Here is a 20749-nt window from a genome sequence, read left to right as displayed (position 1 = left end):
TCCAAAACACATGGCTGGAAGTTTCTAGTAATCCCCGAAGACCCTGATTAGCAGGTTCAAGTGTGTTTAAATAGGATTGGAGCAAAACTCCGAAGACCTGTGGCCCTCCAAGTACTGAATTTGACACCACTGGGCTAAAATACAAGTCCTCAATCCAAGCACTGCTTACTGATTATTATGGATGTTTTTGGTCAGAAGTGATGATGATGGATTTGTTTATCTAAACGGGCAGATTTTCGCTTCACAAGACATTTATTGATGGACTGGATTACTTGTGGATTATTGTGATGTTTTTATCAGCTGTTTGACTTACAACCCGAATTCCGGAAAAGTTCGGACGTTTTTTAAATTTTAATAAAATGAAAACTAAAGGAATTTCAAATCACATGAGCCAATTTTTTATTCACAATAGAACATAGATAACGTAGCAAATGTTTAAACTGAGAAATTTTACACTTTTGTCCACTTAATTAGCTCATTTAAAATTTAATGCCTGCTACAGGTCTCAAAAAAGTTGGCACGGGGGCAACAAATGGCTAAAAAAGCAAGCAGTTTTGAAAAGATTCAGCTGGGAGAACATCTAGTGATTAATTAAGTTAATTGATATCAGGTCTGTAACATGATTAGCTATAAAAGCTTTGTCTTAGAGAAGCAGAGTCTCTCAGCAGTAAAGATGGGCAGAGGCTCTCCAATCTGTGAAAGACTGCGTAAAAAAATGTTCCTCAACGTCAAATTGCAAAGGCTTTGCAAATCTCATCATCTACAGTGCATAACATCATCAAAAGATTCAGAGAAACTGGAGAAATCTCTGTGCGTAAGGGACAAGGCCGGAGACCTTTATTGGATGCCCGTGGTCTTCGGGCGCTCAGACGACACTGCATCACTCATCGGCATGATTGTGTCAATGACATTACTAAATGGGCCCAGGAATACTTTCAGAAACCACTGTCGGTAAACACAATCCGCCGTGCCATCAGCAGATGCCAACTAAAGCTCTATCATGCAAAAAGGAAGCCATATGTGAACATGGTCCAGAAGCGCCGTCGTGTCCTGTGGGCCAAGGCTCATTTAAAATGGACTATTTCAAAGTGGAATAGTGTTTTATGGTCAGACGAGTCCAAATTTGACATTCTTGTTGGAAATCACGGACGCCTTGTCCTCCGGGCTAAAGAGGAGGGAGACCTTCCAGCATGTTATCAGCGTTCAGTTCAAAAGCCAGCATCTCTGATGGTATGGGGGTGCATAAGTGCATACGGTATGGGCAGCTTGCATGTTTTGGAAGGCTCTGTGAATGCTGAAAGGTATATAAAGGTTTTAGAGCAACATATGCTTCCCTCCAAACAACGTCTATTTCAGGGAAGGCCTTGTTTATTTCAGCAGGACAATGCAAAACCACATACTGCAGCTATAACAACAGCATGGCTTCATCGTAGAAGAGTCCGGGTGCTAACCTGGCCTGCCTGCAGTCCAGATCTTTCACCTATAGAGAACATTTGGCGCATCATTAAACGAAAAATACGTCAAAGACGACCACGAATTCTTCAGCAGCTGGAAATCTATATAAGGCAAGAATGGGACCAAATTCCAACAGCAAAACTCCAGCAACTCATAGCCTCAATGCCCAGACGTCTTCAAACTGTTTTGAAAAGAAAAGGAGATGCTACACCATGGTAAACATGCCCCGTCCCAACTATTTTGAGACCTGTAGCAGAAATCAAAATTGAAATGAGCTCATTTTGTGCATAAAATTGTAAACTTTCTCAGTTTAAACATTTGCTATGTTATCTATGTTCTATTGTGAATAAAATATTGGCTCATGTGATTTGAAAGTCTTTTAGTTTTCATTTTATTAAAATTTAAAAAACGTCCAAACTTTTCCGGAATTCGGGTTGTATATCGCGGCACCCATTCTGCACAGGATCCATTTGTGAGCAAGTGATGGTCTTCTTGGAAGGCCTGAGGGTGAAAAAATATTTAGCAATTTTAATTTTAAGGAGAACTCATTCTTTCAAAGTGTATTTTCTTTGCCATCTTTTCCTTTGCTGTGCTTTTACCCAAACCTTTACCCATCTCCTTGAACATTCCTGGACATTTTATCTGGTTGCATTCATCAATTAAGGCTGTCTGATAAAATACTTGCATGCTAACATCATTCTTACACAATAAGTTTTTCAAAATAGACCTATAAACAATCTTTGCGATTTGTTACTTATCATCAAAAGGAAACTGCAATGAAGTCTCTTGATTTGACACATATTTCCTATGTAGGCTGTTGTCTGTATGTTCTCATCAGGCTGCATCTGCAGGCACTTGAACTCTTGGCTATGATGCACCAGCAGACTCCTGAGATTCCAGCTCGCATGACAGAAATCGATTGGAATTGTTGCTGTACCTTCGGTTTTGAAGAAATGACAATCTGAAGACAAAAAAAAAAATTATATTCTGCTTTGTTGGAAAGAAACTTTCTTGGGAAAAACGCAAATGCTTTTTATTGCTGTAGGTTTTCTAAGAAAAAGAATATATACTGTTAATGCCAGTGGACAGTGAATAAAAACAGATGAGCAGGATAATACAAATCAAAAGAAAACACAGAGCCAGACCAGACACAATCGGAGCAACATATTCCTATATTCCATATATACAGCCTTATGGATTGTTTATGGACTGACTTTGGACATGCACTCACTTTATGTCTTAGAAACATCAAAAACATCAAAAAGTTTGAGAAACTATGGTTTCAAAGGATCTCTCAATGGTTTTTATAAAAAAAAACTCAAACCATGTGTGTCAATCAGACAAGCATGCATTCCTTTGACCCAGTTTAGACATCTAATTAAACCATGTTAAAGAGTTTTTGCACAATCATGGTGCACATCCATTAATCCATTTCCAATCCAAGAGAATCAAAAAGAAAACGTTCACAATGCTCAGTTCTGTGTTACAGTTGCCATTTAGATTACATCTGTGACTAATTATTAATTTGAATAAATGTTTTCATCCAAAAATCCTAATAGGGTTGATTTAACTGAATTGTTAAAGGGGTCATATGATGCTATTAACAAGCTCTTGGTGCATAAAGAAGATCTGTAAAGTTTCAAAGACTGAAGTCTCAAATCTAAAGAGATATTCTTTATCAAAGTTAAGACTTTGCCAAACCCCCCGAAAACGGCTCATTCAAAAACGTGTCTACGTCACTATGTGGAAATATTTGCGTAATGTCGCCCAAATGTTCACGCAAAGAAAGAAGGCATGGTTTCAGTAACCACAGTTAGTGTTGAAGCAGTTGTCAGATGTCAGGGAGATGCTGTGTGTATCTAGGTGAAAGCAAAAGCATATTTATTTGGCCTTCTGAATGTAGATGTATTAAGGAATCTTTAAGATAATTCACATTTTTCAAAGTGGCACTAAAAAGTCGTACATTTTCAGGATTCTTTGAGGAATAAAAATAATAGAAAAAAAATAATAATAATAAAATGAAATCTTTTGTAACAAAAAATAAACATCGTTACTGTCATTTTTATATAACTTTAATGTGTCCTTGCTGAATAAATGTTAATATTAAAAAAGAAACAATTATCATAAAGGAGCAGAATGTGGGGCAAAAACTCTAAAACTAGCACTTGCTCTGCATTATCTCAGCACTAGAGCAGGTTTTGATGAACCTAAGCTCTCTGCAGATCTTCTTAGGATGAAATGTCACACTTTTTGTACATCTACCCATTCACACATTATCATGCATTTAAGCTGAGCACTACAAAACTCCTCAACACGGACAGTGTAAGTGTCACATCCCACTTGTCTTGGATGAATAGGGCTCTACGGGCTTCTGTCCTTAGCATGGTGTTCATTTAACCATGATACAGCTCAACAACAGCTGTTTGGTAGAGTGAAACAGCTGAAAGAATGTGTCTTGGGTTCAAGTATGCCGGGGGAGTATAGTGTGATTGACTCATGTGAGTTACACTCGAGCGAATCTTGGCTGAGGGTCGGCAGGGTAAGACTGAGGAATTCTCAGCCTGACTGTCACACAAGCCACAAACTCACTAAGTGCCTCATCACTTTCTCATCTCTCATACTGGCTTTCCTTCCCTCTTAAAATTTGACACGAGACTTGACCTCTCAGTTTATTGCTCAAGTAAATGCAAATTTTGTTAAAGTGACAGTTCACACCCAAAAAAATTCAATTCTTTTATTATTTACTCACCCTCATGTTGTTCCAATGCTATTTTTTTCCACGGTAAGCAACAGGACAAATTAATAATTTGAATAATTTTACACAGGACTTTTTCATGTATACAAAAATAGTTTATTTCTGTCGAGCACCAATAAGGTCCATACAACTCAAAATTCTGCCTTTTTTTCTTGTAATTTGGAGAAAAAAAAAGCTAGACATAAACTCATAATAGTAGCAATTACCTTTTAAATTTTTCTAACCAATAGTGCAAACAAGCTCCCAAAAACAACAACAACAACAACAAAATGTAAATGTTTTCTGGAATATATTAAAGATAAAAATATATATATAAAAAGATATATTATGGAAATTGTGAGAAAAAAAAGCATGAATTATATGAAAAAAAAGTCTGAATTGTGAGATATAAACTTAGAATTGCGAGAAAAAAGTCTGAGTCATGATATAAAAAGTCGCAATTACCTTTTTTAAATGTTTATTTCATTCCATAAATACCAGATAAATCTGATTCATACATGTTTTGAACAATATGACAGTGAGTAATTTAGAATTTTTATTTATTTATTTTTTTTGGGGGGGGGGGGGGTGAACTATCTGTTCCTTTATAGACTCCGCGAATAAATATACTACACAGTTTGAATAATGTGAGAATGGTGTATAGTACACGTATCTAAAAATACACCATTTCATAGTCACATGATTTAACAACGTAAAGTTCTACAATGCAATTAGCAAATGAACTTGGGTAGAATGATAATGTTATTCTTCACTGATAAATTGATTGCTTTGTAAATGAATGCTGATTTATAAGAAGTAAATGTGTGTGCTTCTGCTGCCCATAATATGAGATTAACCTTGAATGTCAGAGTGAATTCTGATTAAATTATTCTTATCAAATCAACTGACAAAAATTTAGTTGTTAGCTTTACTCATAGAATGCCTTGAAACTGTATGCAGCAGGATTGTTATTTGTAAATTGTACATTATGTTAATTAATGTGGTGGGTAATGTATTAAAATATTAACTTTTCTAAGGTCTCCAAAATTTTGGGAAGTTGTCGAGACATACAGTGACTTTTTAAAGGCACAAATCACCCCCCAAAAATATTTACTCAGCCTCATGTTGCTCCTATCCTTTAGGAATGGCTTCTGTTGAACACAAAAGATTATATTTTGAAGAATGTTGGTAACCAAACAGCTGCTGTGCTCCATTGAGCAGCATTCTTCAAAATATCTTATTGTGCATTTAGCCAAATAAATAAATTCATACAGGTTTCGGAACAACTTGAGGGTAAGTACATTTTCATTTTTGGGTGAACTATCCCTTTAAGTTGCATTGCTGACCAGATGTTCAAATTTTACTAAGCTCCAATTAAAAATTATCTTTAAATCATTTTGCAGTTAGCAATCAGCTGAAACTATTATTAATCTCCCAAAAGAAAAGAGGAACCCTTTGGGTCGACAGACATGCCTTGAAACCTTTTTCAGGCCGTTCTCATGAACTGTTCTATAATAAGACTGAGATTGATAAGATCAGTAATCCAGCTCAGATGAGTTCCCCCCTTTATGAGCTACATTATACTCCTAATGTCCAATAATTCTCCCCATATGCCAAAACAGATTCCTACAACAGGCCAGGCAGGCTTTGAGCTTTGAAAACTTTGTAAAAAGAGCAGCCTGTCTGCCTCAAAGCTTTCTTCTTTCACTAGTCTCTGTCCTCTTCTCGTTTCTGTTCTTAGCTAGAAGCTATCGAAAAATCTTTTAACATGCCCAGAGATGAACAGAAAAGAAAGATGAGGGGGGGAAAAAGAATGTAAAAATGAGTGAAGAAAAATATACTATATTTACATTACATTTATTCACTTAGCTGACGCTTTTATCCAAAGCGACTTACAATTGCCACATATGTCAGAGGTCACACACCTCTGGAGCAACTAGGGGTTAAGTGTCTTGCTCAGGGACACATTGGTGTCTCACAGTGGATTCGAACCCGGGTCTCTCACACCAAAGACATGTGTCTTATCCACTGCGCTAGGACCACCCCCTATATAATATAATATATATATATATATATTTAAGTGGCTTGCTGGAATATTCTTTTCTGATTGGTCATTGCGCCATCCAGCCATGTCTGCTCTTCCAGGTAAATTCACATTTGTGAAACTTCTACAAATTTTTATTATTTTTTTCATTTTTCACTGTCAATAGTGTAGCGATGCATTAAGCACCGTGATCAGTTCCAAACTAATCAGCTTTATATTGGTCGAAACTTGCGAATCCAATGCAAAATCCGCACAGGGATCTCGTCCCTCAATTTTCCAATCGAAGGGATTCTTATTGAGATGATTGCATTTCGCTGTGCAAATGTGTCTTTAGGGTATGGCCATATTAAATATCGCTCACCGAAATTTTGCGGGCAAAATCCAGTTGTTCAAATGGGAATTTGCGCGATTGGGAGTTTCTCATAAGAACGAAAATTTTCCCGACGTAGATTTCGCTTATGTTCATTGGTCAACTGTGAGCAGTGCTTCAAATATCTCTACACTATTGACAATGGACCTTTTTGCTCACAAAATTCTGCTGAAATTTCACAAATGTTACTGCAACCTAACTGAAATCAGTGATACTTTAATATAATATAATATTGTCACGCTGTCTGGTCTCTGTTTCCCTGAGTCTCCACTAGTGGTCTCACTTCCCCATAGGCACCTTACCGTAGGCACTACAATTCCCACAAAGCCTTGTCCCTTCATCACAGTAATTGCACTCCTGTTAATTGCACTCAGGTGTCTTCACTTGATAGTCATTACCCTCCCTATATTAACCGGTCTTTTTCTGTTTGTCTTCATGGAGTCCTTTCATTCCGTCACCCAGTTTCCTTGCCTTCCGAATTTCCTATTCCTGTTCCTATCCCTGATGTTGTTTGTTTTGGATTGATTTCTGGTTCAGACCCCTGCTTGTTGGATTCTGATTTGGATTACCCATTAAAACCACAATGCATTTGGATCTCTTGTTTCCCTGGGTTCCGATCGTAACAAATATATATATAAGCATCTCATTTCTCAGTTATAGAGAAAATGACCTCAGATGACTTCAGTTCTTATTACGGTAATATTGTTGCAGTATTTGACTTTTCGCTAGTCCAGTCATTTCATAAGTTGTAATGGACTGTTTTTCTTCTCTTAGCTGAAGCTAGGCAATTCTATGATTAACTCAAATTAATATTTCATCTTCCATTCCTCTTCCGTATCCTAATTATCCCATCAGGGTTTATTTTGCGATAATTACTGACTGACTGTACATTAACAGAGAAACACCATCCTCTATTATTTGCAGATATTGATTGGAAACAGAATCGAATGGGCAAATAAGATCCAACAAGTAACTGCACAGACGAATTAATGCCAGAGAAGAGGAACAACATCACTCTACCATCTGGTCTTAAAAGTAATTAAGTCTGAGTGCAGTAATTAGTCTATCTCAGTCATTTGTAACTGTATCTCACATATAAATTACACACTGAACATTATCCGCTGGTTATTTCCTCTGCACTTCTTCATGAATAGGTTTTTATTTTTATTTTTTTTAGTAATAATAAAAGTGTGACTTGAAACTGAGCACACAAGTTTACTTTCACAGCAAACAGTGCTGTGCTTACTGTGAACTTAGCTAAAGATAAAACAGACAGTACGGGTGGTCAAAAATAAGAAGGGTCCAGAGAATGTGTGCAGATATATCTAACCAAACAAACCGTCATTTTGATATCGAAGTACTATGATCACTTAAAAACATCCCAGACATCTGTAACAAATCAGTCCACAAGAGGATACAAATTCCTTGCTAGTATCTGTCGAGCCACATTTCTAGAGTAATACAGGCATATTGTGCATGAGAAAAGAAATGACACAAAACAAAACATTTTCAGAGTTGTCAGTGAAAAATTAAAAAGGGGCCATATAGTGAAATTCCACCGGGTCAAATATCTGTGGTAATCCTATGTTTAATAATCATTTCTGACAAATCTGGCACCGCCTTTACATCGGATCCATATGTTCAAACGGACACCAGGGGAACAAACCCTCTAGACACCTGAACAATCTGCCATTGGCATGAAAACAAAAAATACAAAACAATGTCAAAACTGTCTTTTCATGCTGACTGGAGAGAGATTTTCAACATTTAAAAATCGCAACTTCTAATAACTGAATCAGAATTTAGAATAAAGCACTTCAAAATCTGAAATAAACAATATTTTAAAATGCTCACGATTACAAGATAAACCAAACCTAAAAAAAAAAAACCTAACAAGGATGGTGAAATGTTTCGAAAAATGTGACAGGGCCATAAATCAGGAGTGTAACAATCAATGTGACTCCCTGTGAACCTTTTTTTAAAACCATAGGGGAAATTATTTAAAATAGATACGCATGTAAGGCCCTATCCATTAGTCTGATGACCAGCTCATAGCCTGACCTGACATTAACCTGAAACACAAGGATTTGGTGCAGCTGAGAGTGAAACTGGTGCAGTTTTGACCAAACATGGAAACATCCTCTTCAGCAGTGGGTTATAGCGGATACCCTTCAAATGCTCAGTGTGAACCTCACTTAGACTCACAAAAGAAACGGTAGAGATAAAATGTGTTCAGGTTACTGCCCATGTACCAGTGATTATCCCACTGTTTTCAATTTAAGCTGGTTAATAGCTAGCAAATAAATTATGAATAATTAATTAATAAGTGGTCTTTAAGACTGCCGATATTTAAATGTATAGTTTTGAAATAGTATTCAGTCACCCTCATGTTATTTTAAACCTGTGTGACTTATTTTCTTCCATGGAAAACAAAAGTAGACATTTAGCAGGATGTTCATACTGCTTTCTTAACGACCAAGGGCTTCAAGCCCCAAATACGACAAAAAGTACCATATAATTCAGGCAATCTAATCCAAGTCTTTTGAAGCCAAAAGACAATAGTTTGTGTAAGAAAAAAAAAACATGAATTTTTTGACACAGATCAAGTTGTGCCAAAATTCATATATGCATATTCAAATCACACAACTGTACTTTCATGGTCCTTTTTTAGTAATGTTTTGGAGGCTGTCAGCCCCTGGTCACCATGGAACTGTGTTATTTTAGTATTATTGATATACTATTACAGTAGTAATAATTAGTATGTTTTAGTATTTATTAATAGTTATCATAAATATTTTTAATCATTTGAATTAGCTTTTATTTTAATATTTTCATTAAGAAAGCTTTAAATCATTTTTATTTCAGTTCTAGTTTTAGTACTTCAACTTAGTTATTTCAGTTAGTTGCCCAAACAACATTTGACATTTTTATGTTTTTCATCTATTATTAATATTGTATTTCAGTTTTATTTAAATGACCAAAAACTATTTTTAACCGTTTTAGTTTTGTAGTTAACAACAACTCAAATTCTTAATTTAAAAAGTCAAACCAAGATTACATCAACATTCCATCACCTTTATACAATCAAATAGTTTATCATCCCAAGATAATTTATAATAATAACTATTTATTTGATAGTTATGCCCTCTTTTAGACACAGCGAGGAGGTTTGCTCATCACTGGCTCTGTTTGTATAGCGGGTTGCTAAAATAGTGCCACTTCTAAAATCTATTTGAGCTATTAACTGCTTCAGCAAGGAGAGAAAGCTTGTAAAGTGCATTGTAAAATCATTCGGACACATTAACCCATTGCACCTGTTAACCCACTCTAACTGTCTGAGATCTTAATGGCAGAAACTAAAACTACACGGTTATTATAGCCGACACCCTAAAACATCACAATCAATATTTAAGGCCTTTACTGTAGAGTTCAATTCATCACAAGGCTGAGTTAGTGTCAAAATGGCTTCAATCACAGATTGGACCCTTTTTTAAAAATGCGTTGAGACAGGTCTGTCTGTCTCTGAATAAAAGTGATGTCAGGGTCCAGGCCTGCGGCATCACATTTAATTGAATCTCTCTCTAACGGGACGTTTTTATTGGTTGCAATAACAACAATGTCCTTAATCTTAAATAAGGCCATAAAACATGTGACCACCTTCAGCTCAGCTTCTATTCAATACGTTATCAGCGAGAGAACGCTATCAGGATGTTCTCATTCCTCTATCATGCTGCTTATTAGACTGAAGGGCAACAATAAAACATTCTCTCATATGTTTTGGTTTTATTTCTTGGCTTTGTGTTTCACGGCTGTGTGGAGGATTTGATTTGACCTTGGCTGAACCTGAAAGCTGAGACGTTTACCTTCAAACTTGTTAACATGTACATATCTTTCTGAATAGGTTTTGGACACAGTCGTGCATTATTAATTCTTGGAACACCACGATGTGGTACCTGGTTTTGATTGAGCCAAAGGTCCAAAGTTCCTCTCACAAACGTGAAGCTTTTTCAGTCACACCGAACAAAACGTGAGTCTGGCTGCCACTGAACAGATTCAGAAAGCTCAACACAAAGCTCTCCGCATGAGTAAAGAGCGGACTTAAACCACATGGCTACAGCGCTAAGCTGCCCAAATGTTCCTTGGTTGGGAAAACGTCACATTCCAGAGGTACCTCGGGAACATTCTAGGAAAGATATGCGTAGAATATGAAAATTGTGAAAGGCTGTTATTGATGGTTAAGGTTTGCTGGATGGTGACCATTAGAGAAGTCTCTATGGAAACAGAAGCAGAGAGAGATGTGTCTTTTGACACCTTTTCTGCATCACCAACCATCAGTCTGATAATGAACAAAGTGGAAAAAATGCTGCGCTAAAATACTTCATGCGGGGATCAAGGCTGTAGGTTTCAGACAAATAAAAAAAAAACACTTCTCACTGTGTTTTTCGCTCGTTGCACAACGACAGATTCTGCAGCAGCCCCTGACGAAAAGGGACCAAGTGTAACTCTAAATCCTTATATTTATAGCATTTGAAAGCTGCTTTAAAACAAAACACTGCAATTAAGTGAGCTGAATGTTTACTATTCATTTGGATGCAATAATATCAACAGGGAAGTACATTTCAGTGGGGGGTAAATCTGAGAATCAACAATAATTTTTACTTCCTTCAGAAACATCATCTGGGATCATCTTTGGCACAATAGATATATAAGCTAAAAATAACAGGCTTTATTCAAAATATAATTTATTTCATGTCCAAGATTGATGATGATTATACATTTTAAATTTTTTGAATCGATCAGTTTGGGGCTCAAAATAATGAATCAAAAATGTTAGTCAAGATGATCTATATTACTTTTATTTAATTTATCAAAATACTTTAGAAAAATGTGATGTGATGTCATTTTTTTTCTGCAGCAGACACTTTGAACACATTATTGGCTTGCATCTGTGTTGGGTAGAATGTTATAGTTTGCAATATTTTTATAATTTTAATTCAAAAATTGAGGTTAAACTGATCAAGAAAAACCCATTTGGTTGACCAGACAAAACCTGCCACTGGAATTATGAGTCAAAATATGTTGAGTTTTGTTGTTGTGAAATTATCTCTGATTAAATTAATTATTTTCCCCAAAATGGCAGATGTGGGTTTATCAGATGCTTTTAGGCAAGCTGTTTTAGTGGCTCAGCTAATACAGTTCTGTTTTAAATAATTTATAATAATTTTATAATAATTTTAAATATTATTATAATTACAAATAATATGACAAAATGTCAAAAACAGTTAGTTAATCAGAGGATAAAGAATAATATACAGCAAATTAAGACTTAATAGACTTCAGATAAGATGCCACATGACTGGCCAAGGGCTTTACACCACACTAAAACCTAAAAAAGAAACTACTCATGCAAACCAAACATCACGGTTTGTCTAGAGCTACTTAACAGTAATAAAACAGGGAATAATTCCCCAAAACATCATTGAAACAAAGCAAATCATAAGGACACACCCATTATATTGGTGCGTAAAACGACAAGTATTTTGCTAGGACGAGACGGCAAACCACTGAGCATAGACACTCAAGAGTACTGGCCTTAGTTATACAAAATCAGAAAGGTCAAAACATCAATGAAGTAATTCTTTCGCCTGGGGTGGAAAACACACAAATAATAGAAATGCACAAATAAAAGACGGGAAAATAAATAGTGGTGCATTTAAAATGCCTCTGTTGTTTTACGCCGATCATAAAGTTTCACAGCGATGAACATTGCATGGTCACATCCATGTGCTTTTGTTTTGATCAAGAGCCGCAATGATGTCATATACACTTGTGCAAAACCAGTGTGGGGGTAATTGCCTTTGTAATGGCAAAGCCCACTTAAAACAGTCTGAAACTGAGGAGAAAAACAACTGGAAACGTGGAAAGACTTGTTGCTGAATATTCTACCAGCTCTTGCGGCTAAACGCAGCTTTTCTCTTTCAAAGTTACCGAGCGTGTTCCAGCCAATTATGTCATTTTTAAGTGTCTTGTAAAAGCCTGTGTGGAATTAGCATGTTTCTAAATGGGTTTTATAAAGATAATTTTTATGATAATGTCTAAGATAGTCTAAGATTACAGGGACATTGTCATTTCTAACATTTTTATCAACTTCAGCATTTTTCAGGCCAAGGATAAATAGAGAGAAGGAACAAGGACCCCCTGTTACATAATGTACATAACTTGCATTTTACGTTTTACACTATGATACTTACATTGCAAAAACCATTCAAATAATCTTTATAGATTATATATATTGGCACATTATATTTAAAATTTACATAATGCATTTTGTGAGTGGAATGGTGAAACATTTAGCTGAACTTTAGCTCAAAACTTTAGCTTTAGTTGACTTAATATTGTATTTTTGTTTACCATACATTATCTCTTTTTCTCAGAAAGTTTGGAAAATTAAATATTAGTAAAAATACAGATAAGCCATGACTGCCCAACAGAAGATCCCTGATACAGAAATTATGAACGTACTTAATTTCAGAAATATTCATGTAAACATCAAAAGCATATATGATAAATATACTATCGTTCAAAAGACTGGAGTCAGTAATTTAAAAAATAAATGAATACCTTTATTCAGCAAGGATTTATTAAAATAATCAAAAGTGATAAATACATTTATAATGTAACAAAAGATATTTATTGCAAATAATCAAAGAAACGTAAAAATGTGCAGTTTACACAAAATTATTAAGCAGCACAACCATTTTTAACATTGATAATAATAAGACATGTTTTTTTTTTTTTTTTTGTATCAAGCATATTATGGCTAATGGCTGCTGAAAATTTAGCTTGGCTATCAGAGGAATAAATTACATTTTAAAATGTATTAAAATTAAAAACATTCATTAAAAATTGTAATAGTATTTCACAATATTACTGACTCCAAAGTTTTGAACTCTGTATACATTATAAATATATAAATGCTGTGTGTGTATATATATATATATATATATATATATATATATATATAGAGAGAGAGAGAGAGAGAGAGAGAGAGAGAGAGAGAGTGTATATATGACCTTCAGCAAACAACTAAATAAAAAAGGGCCTTAAAAGGCTAGTTCACCTTCAGTTGCTGGTCCCCACTAACTTTCACAGTGTTTTTTGCCTAGTGCAACTGAAGGTTAACTATCCCTTTAATGGTGCAGTGTGTCCAACCAGAAATCTCCATCAAGAGCACTTTACCAACATTCTTACATGCACTTTTCATATATAAGGTTATCTTTCATCTCGTTTCTCCCAGAACTCATTTCTGAAAGCTCAGTCTGTTCAAGAGGGACTAACTGTACCTGAGAGAAATGGAGGTTCCGTTGACAGACTCTGAGTGCTGTCTGCTCGGACTAAAGCCCCGCTGCCGGGCATAGCGCTCATTTCCACAGCACAGGATCATAAGGAAGGCTCTCCGAAAAGCCCGGTTCAGAAAAGCATACAGGAACGGATTCAAGCCCGAGTTGATGTAACCCAACCAAAGCCAAGCGGTCCACATCTGCCAGGGCACGCTGTAATTGATGAAGGGATCCACCACATTGGTGATAAAGAAGGGTGCCCAGCACAGACAGAAGCAACCCATGATGACAGCCAGTGTCTTGGCCGCCTTAGTTTCATTCTTAATGCGATTGGAACCATGTTGATCGTGGTTGGGGTAAGTCGAAGAAGGGGCCGAGCCGGCCCGATGCAGTGAGCCGATTCGCCGAGCGTGTCCCATAGCGGTGACATAGATTCTCTGATAGGCGAGAACCATCAGCACCAGTGGCACATAAAAGGCCACGGCCGAACACACCAGAGCATAGGGTCGGTTCACCATGAACACACAAGTTGAATTATGGGAAGAGTTGAACTTTCTTTGCTCGATCTGGGAAATAAAATAAAAAAATCAACTGATTATTATTTTCATGTTATGGTCGATAACTGAATAAATGGTTGACATTTAAATACTATTGTATCTATTGAAACCTTGCATAGCAAGAAGAATTCATCCAACAACAACTCCTCACTTACAAAGCTCTCGATTCCAATGGTATTCCAACTTTGCATGATGGGAAGAAAAGAGATGAAAATGGGGATGACCCAGCATCCAACCAGCATCAGTGAGACTCTCACAGGCGTCATCTTATTTGTGTAGACCAGAGGCTGACAGCAAATCGCATAGTACCTGCTCAAGACAGGACGTGCAAATATTTCAAGAATGATACATGGATGCTCTCAGGCAGGAGTATGTCTTCAGTATTCAATGTGTCCCAACATACTCTACTTTCATATACCCAGATGATTCTGCTGATCTTTCCTTGAAAGGCTAATGCTGTGAAAAATATGCGCTCACTAGAGACTGTAGAGGCAAAGACATCATGGGTTATGGGAATCATATGGATGGAGAAATGACTTGGTGACACAGTGGGATAGATAAACAGAATTTGTTGTTTAAAAGTGAGAGAGGCTTTGACAGACTAAGAATGAGTCATGTTACTGCCATATGGACCAGGTGCAGTGCATAAATCACAGCTGCTCTCTCAAAGGCCAAGAGAGCTGCAGTGTTCCCAATGGGTGACATGAGAAAATCTGCATATGTAACGCAGCAAATTACACATAATCATCTGACATGCTGACAAACCCCTGGAGTTAGTGTCAAGACATAAACTATGTATTTCTTTTTTTTAAGCATACGTTTTTGAATGTACTGTGAGTCAATCGTTGTATATAAAGCACATCAAAGTAACAGAGAAATTAAGAATCATTCAAAATATAAATTATCCATAACCATACAGGCTGGACATTATCTTTGTGTATAGCACAGCAGGGTAGCAGAAAAGCGCTGTAGCACATTGTAATTTGGTTACGCATGATTACAGGGCTTAAACCTTTTAGTGTGCCTCTGGTTGCCGAAATTCAAATCCTGCAGTTTAGAGAGAAATAAATAAATAAATAAGACTGCATTTATTTGATAACAATATTTTGAAATATTATTATAATATTAAATAATAGTTTTATATTTTAATATATTTTCTCTATTTTTCCTATTTTTAATATTTATTTTAAAATGTGATTTAATCCCGTTATGGCAAAGCTGAATTTTTAGCATCATTTGCTCCAGTCTTCAGTGTCATATGATCCTTCAGAAATCATTCTAATATGCTGATTTGGTGCTTTATTATTATTTCTTATATCTCTGTTATATATATATATATATATATATATATATATATATATATATATATATATATATATATATATATATATATATGATCAAATCTAGCATAGAAAACTGCTTCCCCAATAATATTAAGTGCATGAAAACATGTTCTCATTTCAGACCTCTTTTCTTAATATTACCATGGCAACGCAAGGAGTTATTTGTGTAGAACAATGTTAGTCATTTTTGTTTCTATATTAGCTTCACAAACGCACTCACCTGTCTAGGGCAATGCAGCACAGATGCAGTATAGAAACAGTGGTCAGCAGCACATCCAGTGAGGTCCGGACCAAGCAGAACATCTCTCCATAGCTCCACTGACCAGTGACCAACTCTATGGCTGCCAGGGGCATCACAACAAGGGCAACTAGAAAGTCTGCGAATGCCAGTGATACGATAAAGAAGTTGGTCTTCTTCTTCCTATATATAGAACAGTAAATTAACAAAAGATAACATCAATAAATATTGATTAACTACCGAAAATATTCTAGTGTCTACACATAGAAAATACTCATGTTATGAAACACTACAGAACCATAGTGATACATGTTTGAGCAGAATCAACCTACAAATGGCTTACTTTTATATATCTTGCACATTAAGTTTAATTTATGTATTTTAACATCAAAAATGTAAACAGACACAGGAAATCTAAATGTAGATATGAAGCAGGTTTACCTTAGCTGTCTGTCTTTACAGAGAGCCACCATCACAAGCAAGTTACCAAGTGCAGTCAGTATAATGATGGTCACCAGGACAATACACAGTGGTATCTTCGGAGTGTGTTTTGACACAACTTCATCCACTGAACTGTAGACAAAAATATGCAGCTAATTTAATATGAATAGACAAGATAAATTCTTATCCATATAGTAAAATATTTTGAAGTGGATCTTACTCATCCACTGAGTCTGATGCTGTGGCCATGGCTGGTCATCTGTATGGAAGTGATCAGATGGGGATTTGATCACACAAGACACTGCAGACCCTCTCCTGTGGGACAAACCCAACTGTTTTGTGTTCTCACATCCTAAATTCAATCATATTCTTTCAGCAGGAGTTCAAAAGTGAGAGCACTGAGACTAAACCATCAGCACATTTAAATCAAAACACAGGCTTGTGGGATATAACATGAGCCACTCATGATGAGCGTCTGACCATCTTACTTTCTAAGAAAAACTACAGGCTCATGAGAACTAACCATTGCATGCTGTCAACCAGCAGTTTGTTGGCTAAATCAGTGATTTGAGATTTGCTTTGTCACATCAGAAATCAGGAAAATCTTCCTAATAAACTGTGTGCACTGCAATATGTCTAAAACACAATACACAATAAATGTGAATTTTTGATACATTAGCAGTATTCATCAAATAAAGCCATTGTAAGATGACTTGGAAAGTGACTCTACGTTTCTTCTTCTAGTTGTCTAATATAATAAACCTGGCATATTACAATTATTACAGCTACGATACGTATGTTAATATATATTTCCATTTATGATTATGCATTTAGCAGACACTTGTATGAAAATAAAAAGGATAATAAAACAATTTTATGGATGATCAAATAATTATCCATATAAATATAAAAATTTATAAATATTTTATTTAATATTTTATATTATTTTATTTTACTATGCTATTTGTGTGTGTGTGTGTGTGTGTGTTTTCCCCACACTTTATAGACTTAATAGATGTTCCTTTTCAGGAACTCGAGCTGCGTCGAAACGCTTTTGGGGAACATCCCTGACGAGACCGACTCTGAATATCGTGTGCAATCAGTCCATCGGAAAGGCGTGACGTCACGGGCGGGGTGACGTAGCGACCAGGAAGCTATAAAAGCACGTGCCGTGCAGCTGGCTTCAGCTTCGAATCTGTCAGCAAGCGCTCTGTGTGTGCATGTGCAAAAGTCTGTCCTGTTGGTCCTATTTATTGTTGTCTGTCCCTTAGCTTAAAAAGATCGCTAAAACAGCTCAATATGCCTAAGCAAAAGCTAAAGACCAAACATTTGAAGGGCGATTCCAAGCCGCGTTACAGACTGTGTGTTCCTCCCTGCACTCGCTACATTACGAGTGGGGATACACACAGGCTGTGCGTGGCCTGCCTGGGATCGAAGCACGCTGAGTCGGCTCTCGAGGGGGCCGACTGCCCGCATTGCGAACGTTTGCCAATGCGGACGCTTCGATCCCGGAGGGCTCTCTTCGAGGAGGGAGCCTTCACCAGCGTTCCTCGCGGTGCTGGCCCCGCTTCTGCCGAGGCAGAGCGGCTGCTGCACTCGTGGGGTTCGCAGGTGGATCTGTCAGAAAGAATGGAGACGGGCCAGTCCTTATCTCCTTCTTCATCTGCCAGATCCGGCGCCCAAACCCTGGGTTCGGAAGCACGCTCGTCGGTTTCTTCCCCCCAGGGTGAGGGATCAGCTCTTCACCTCTCGTCCTCCGAGGAGGTCGATGTGGAGACTGTTGCTGGGGATTCGCCACCCCTGTCGCCCCAGTATGAGGAGCTTTTGGAGGTGGTCACGCGGGCAGTAGATAAATTAAAAATCGACTGGCCTGCTGAAAAACAGACTGAGCCGCAGAGAAGCAGATTAGGCGAACGCTTTCTGCGGCCGAAGCAACCACCTCCACGTCGGAGCCTTCCATATTTTCCCGATCTCCATGATGAGTTATCGAGATCGTGGAAACACCCGTATTCGACCCGCCTCTTTGGCCCTGATTCACTATATTATGGCAACGTGATGGGGCTGGGAGAGCGTGGTTATAGAGCGATGCCACGGGTTGAACAGACGCTTGCGGGCTATCTGTCACCCGGTTCGGCCTCGTCTCTAAAGGCTCCGACATTGCCCACTAAGCCGCTTCGAGTTACATCATCGCTAGTGGGCAAAGGTTATGTGGCAGCAGGTCAGGCTGGGGCGTGCCTTCATACTATGGCAGTCCTGCAAGCTTATCAGGCTGACCTGCTGAGAGATGTCGATGAGGGGGAGGGGATTAAGTCTGAAGAGGTTGAAGAACTCAGAAAGACCGCTGATCTCTCCCTCCGCGCCACTAAGGAGACCGCTCGCGCAATTGGGCGGTCTATGGCAGCTTTAGTGGCCGCGGAGAGGCATTTGTGGCTGACCCTGTCAGAAATTAAGGAACGAGACAGGGTCTGCCTCCTGGACGCCCCGCTTCAAGCCTCGGGCCTGTTCGGCGACACAGTTAATACTGTCGTCGACAGGTTCCAGGAGGCGCACAAGCAGGCGGCGGCGTTCCAGAGTTTCCTCCCTCGTCGCTCTCGTGGTGCATCTGGGCGGGAGATGACCACGCCACATACCGGCTCCTCACACCGGGAAGCGCAGAAGCAGAGCGTCGCCACTCGTGCTCCCCCACGTCGGGGCCGAGGGCAACGACGCTCTGAGTCGGGGGCTTCTAGGGCGAAAGCCGATTTAAGATCTGTCATCGAAGCCCGGAAGTCCTCGACGAAAAGATCCTGACGCCAGGATCCAGAGGGTAGCCCCTGCTGGGGTAGAGCGCGGTTCACCTCATTACACGGTGCCCGTCTCACCTCAGCACCCTCAGGAGGTCGGTCTGCCAACCCTGCCAGAGTTTCAGGGCGCAGCGGCCTCCAGCGAGCGCCACTCCCAGTTACTTCCGCCCGTGAGCGTAGCGGAGCTGGGATGCTCGCCGCCCCTTCGGGGGCCTCTTACACCAGAGGTCAGTCTTGAGAGACTGATTCCCTTAGTAGATTATTTAGCAGCGTGGAAGCTACTGCCAAATGTATCTCAATGGGTCCTGCGTACAATAGAAAGAGCCTATTGCATTCAGTTCGGTCTTCCACCACCGAAGTTCAACGGGGTTACACCGACTGTGGTCGGCCCCCAGCAGGCTCTGGCTATGGAACGAGAAGTGAATACCCTATTAAGGAAGGAGGCCATCGAGGTGGTCCCTCCTCTAGACAGGGAATCCAGATTTTACAGCCGGTATTTCATAGTTCCAAAGAAGGATGGGGGGTTGCGTCCGATCCTCGACTTGCGTCTCCTGAACCGCTCGGTTATGTCACTGAAGTTCAAGATGCTCACCGACAACCAGGTTGTAGCTCAAATCAGACCCGAGGACTGGTTTGTCACAATAGATCTCAAAGACGCATACTTCCACATATCCATCCTTCCACAACACAGGAAGTTTCTGAGGTTCGCTTTCGGGGGCAAAGCTTATCAATATCGAGTACTTCCCTTTGGCCTCGCACTCTCACCCCGCACGTTCACGAAATGTATGGATGCGGCTCTGGTATCCCTCCGTATGCAGGGCATCCGCATTTTAAATTATATTGACGATTGGTTGATCCTAGCTCAATCAGAGCAGATGGCGGCTCGACATCGAGATGTCGTTCTCGCACACATGGGGGAGCTGGGTTTGAGACTAAACGCCAAGAAGAGTGTACTTTCTCCAGTTCAGAGAACCACCTATCTAGGCGTAGTGTGGAATTCGACCACGATGCAGGCACATTTGTCTCCTGCTCGGATCGAGTCGATCCTCACATCAGTCGAGAGAGTCAAGGAAGGCCAGTCACTCACTGTCAAACAATTCCAGAGATTGTTAGGGCTGATGGCAGCTGCGTCCAACGTGGTACCTTTTGGCCTGCTGTACATGAGACCCCTACAGTGGTGGCTCAAGTCCAAGGGCTTTTCCCCGAGGGGAAATCCACGTCGAGTTATCAAGGTCACGCGGCGGTGCCTTCGTGCCTTAGACATGTGGAGGAAACCTTGGTTCTTGAATCAGGGCCCGGTGCTGGGAGTTCCTTGTCGCCGTGTAACGCTAGCGACAGATGCGTCCCTCACCGGTTGGGGTGCGGTCATGAGCGGCCACCCTGCCCGCGGTCTGTGGAGTGGTCGCCATCTAACATGGCACATCAATTGCCTAGAGATACTAGC

General features: G+C 38.9%; 1 protein-coding gene across 1 annotated transcript; it reads right to left on the bottom strand.

Moving 5' to 3' along the window:
* Window positions 1-1899: 1899 nt before the first annotated feature.
* Window positions 1900-17021, bottom strand: LOC132130705 (5-hydroxytryptamine receptor 4-like). Its single transcript, XM_059542498.1, has 6 exons — window positions 16743-17021; window positions 16523-16654; window positions 16064-16264; window positions 14656-14809; window positions 13947-14509; window positions 1900-2416 (listed from the first exon to the last, which is right to left on the bottom strand). The coding sequence occupies exons 1-6, from the start codon at window positions 16769-16771 to the stop codon at window positions 2323-2325; spliced, it is 1173 nt and encodes a 390-aa protein (XP_059398481.1). The 5' UTR covers window positions 16772-17021; the 3' UTR covers window positions 1900-2322.
* Window positions 17022-20749: the final 3728 nt, after the last annotated feature.

The sequence above is a fragment of the Carassius carassius genome, chromosome 47 (assembly GCF_963082965.1).
Source record: "Carassius carassius chromosome 47, fCarCar2.1, whole genome shotgun sequence".
NCBI lineage: Eukaryota > Metazoa > Chordata > Actinopteri > Cypriniformes > Cyprinidae > Carassius > Carassius carassius.
This window is presented reverse-complemented; position numbering and strand designations above follow the sequence as displayed.

What these genes read in the sequence shown, in the direction of transcription:
- LOC132130705 (XM_059542498.1), bottom strand. Translation starts at nt 16,771, where the DNA reads ATGGCCACAGCATCAGACTCAGTGGATGA. An exon ending in TGTAAAGACAGACAGCTAAG is followed by an intron (nt 16,265 to 16,522) that starts GTAAACCTGCTT and finishes TTCTATATATAG; the next exon opens with GAAGAAGAAGACCAACTTCT. An exon ending in CCATTGGAATCGAGAGCTTT is followed by an intron (nt 14,510 to 14,655) that starts GTAAGTGAGGAG and finishes TTTATTTCCCAG; the next exon opens with ATCGAGCAAAGAAAGTTCAA.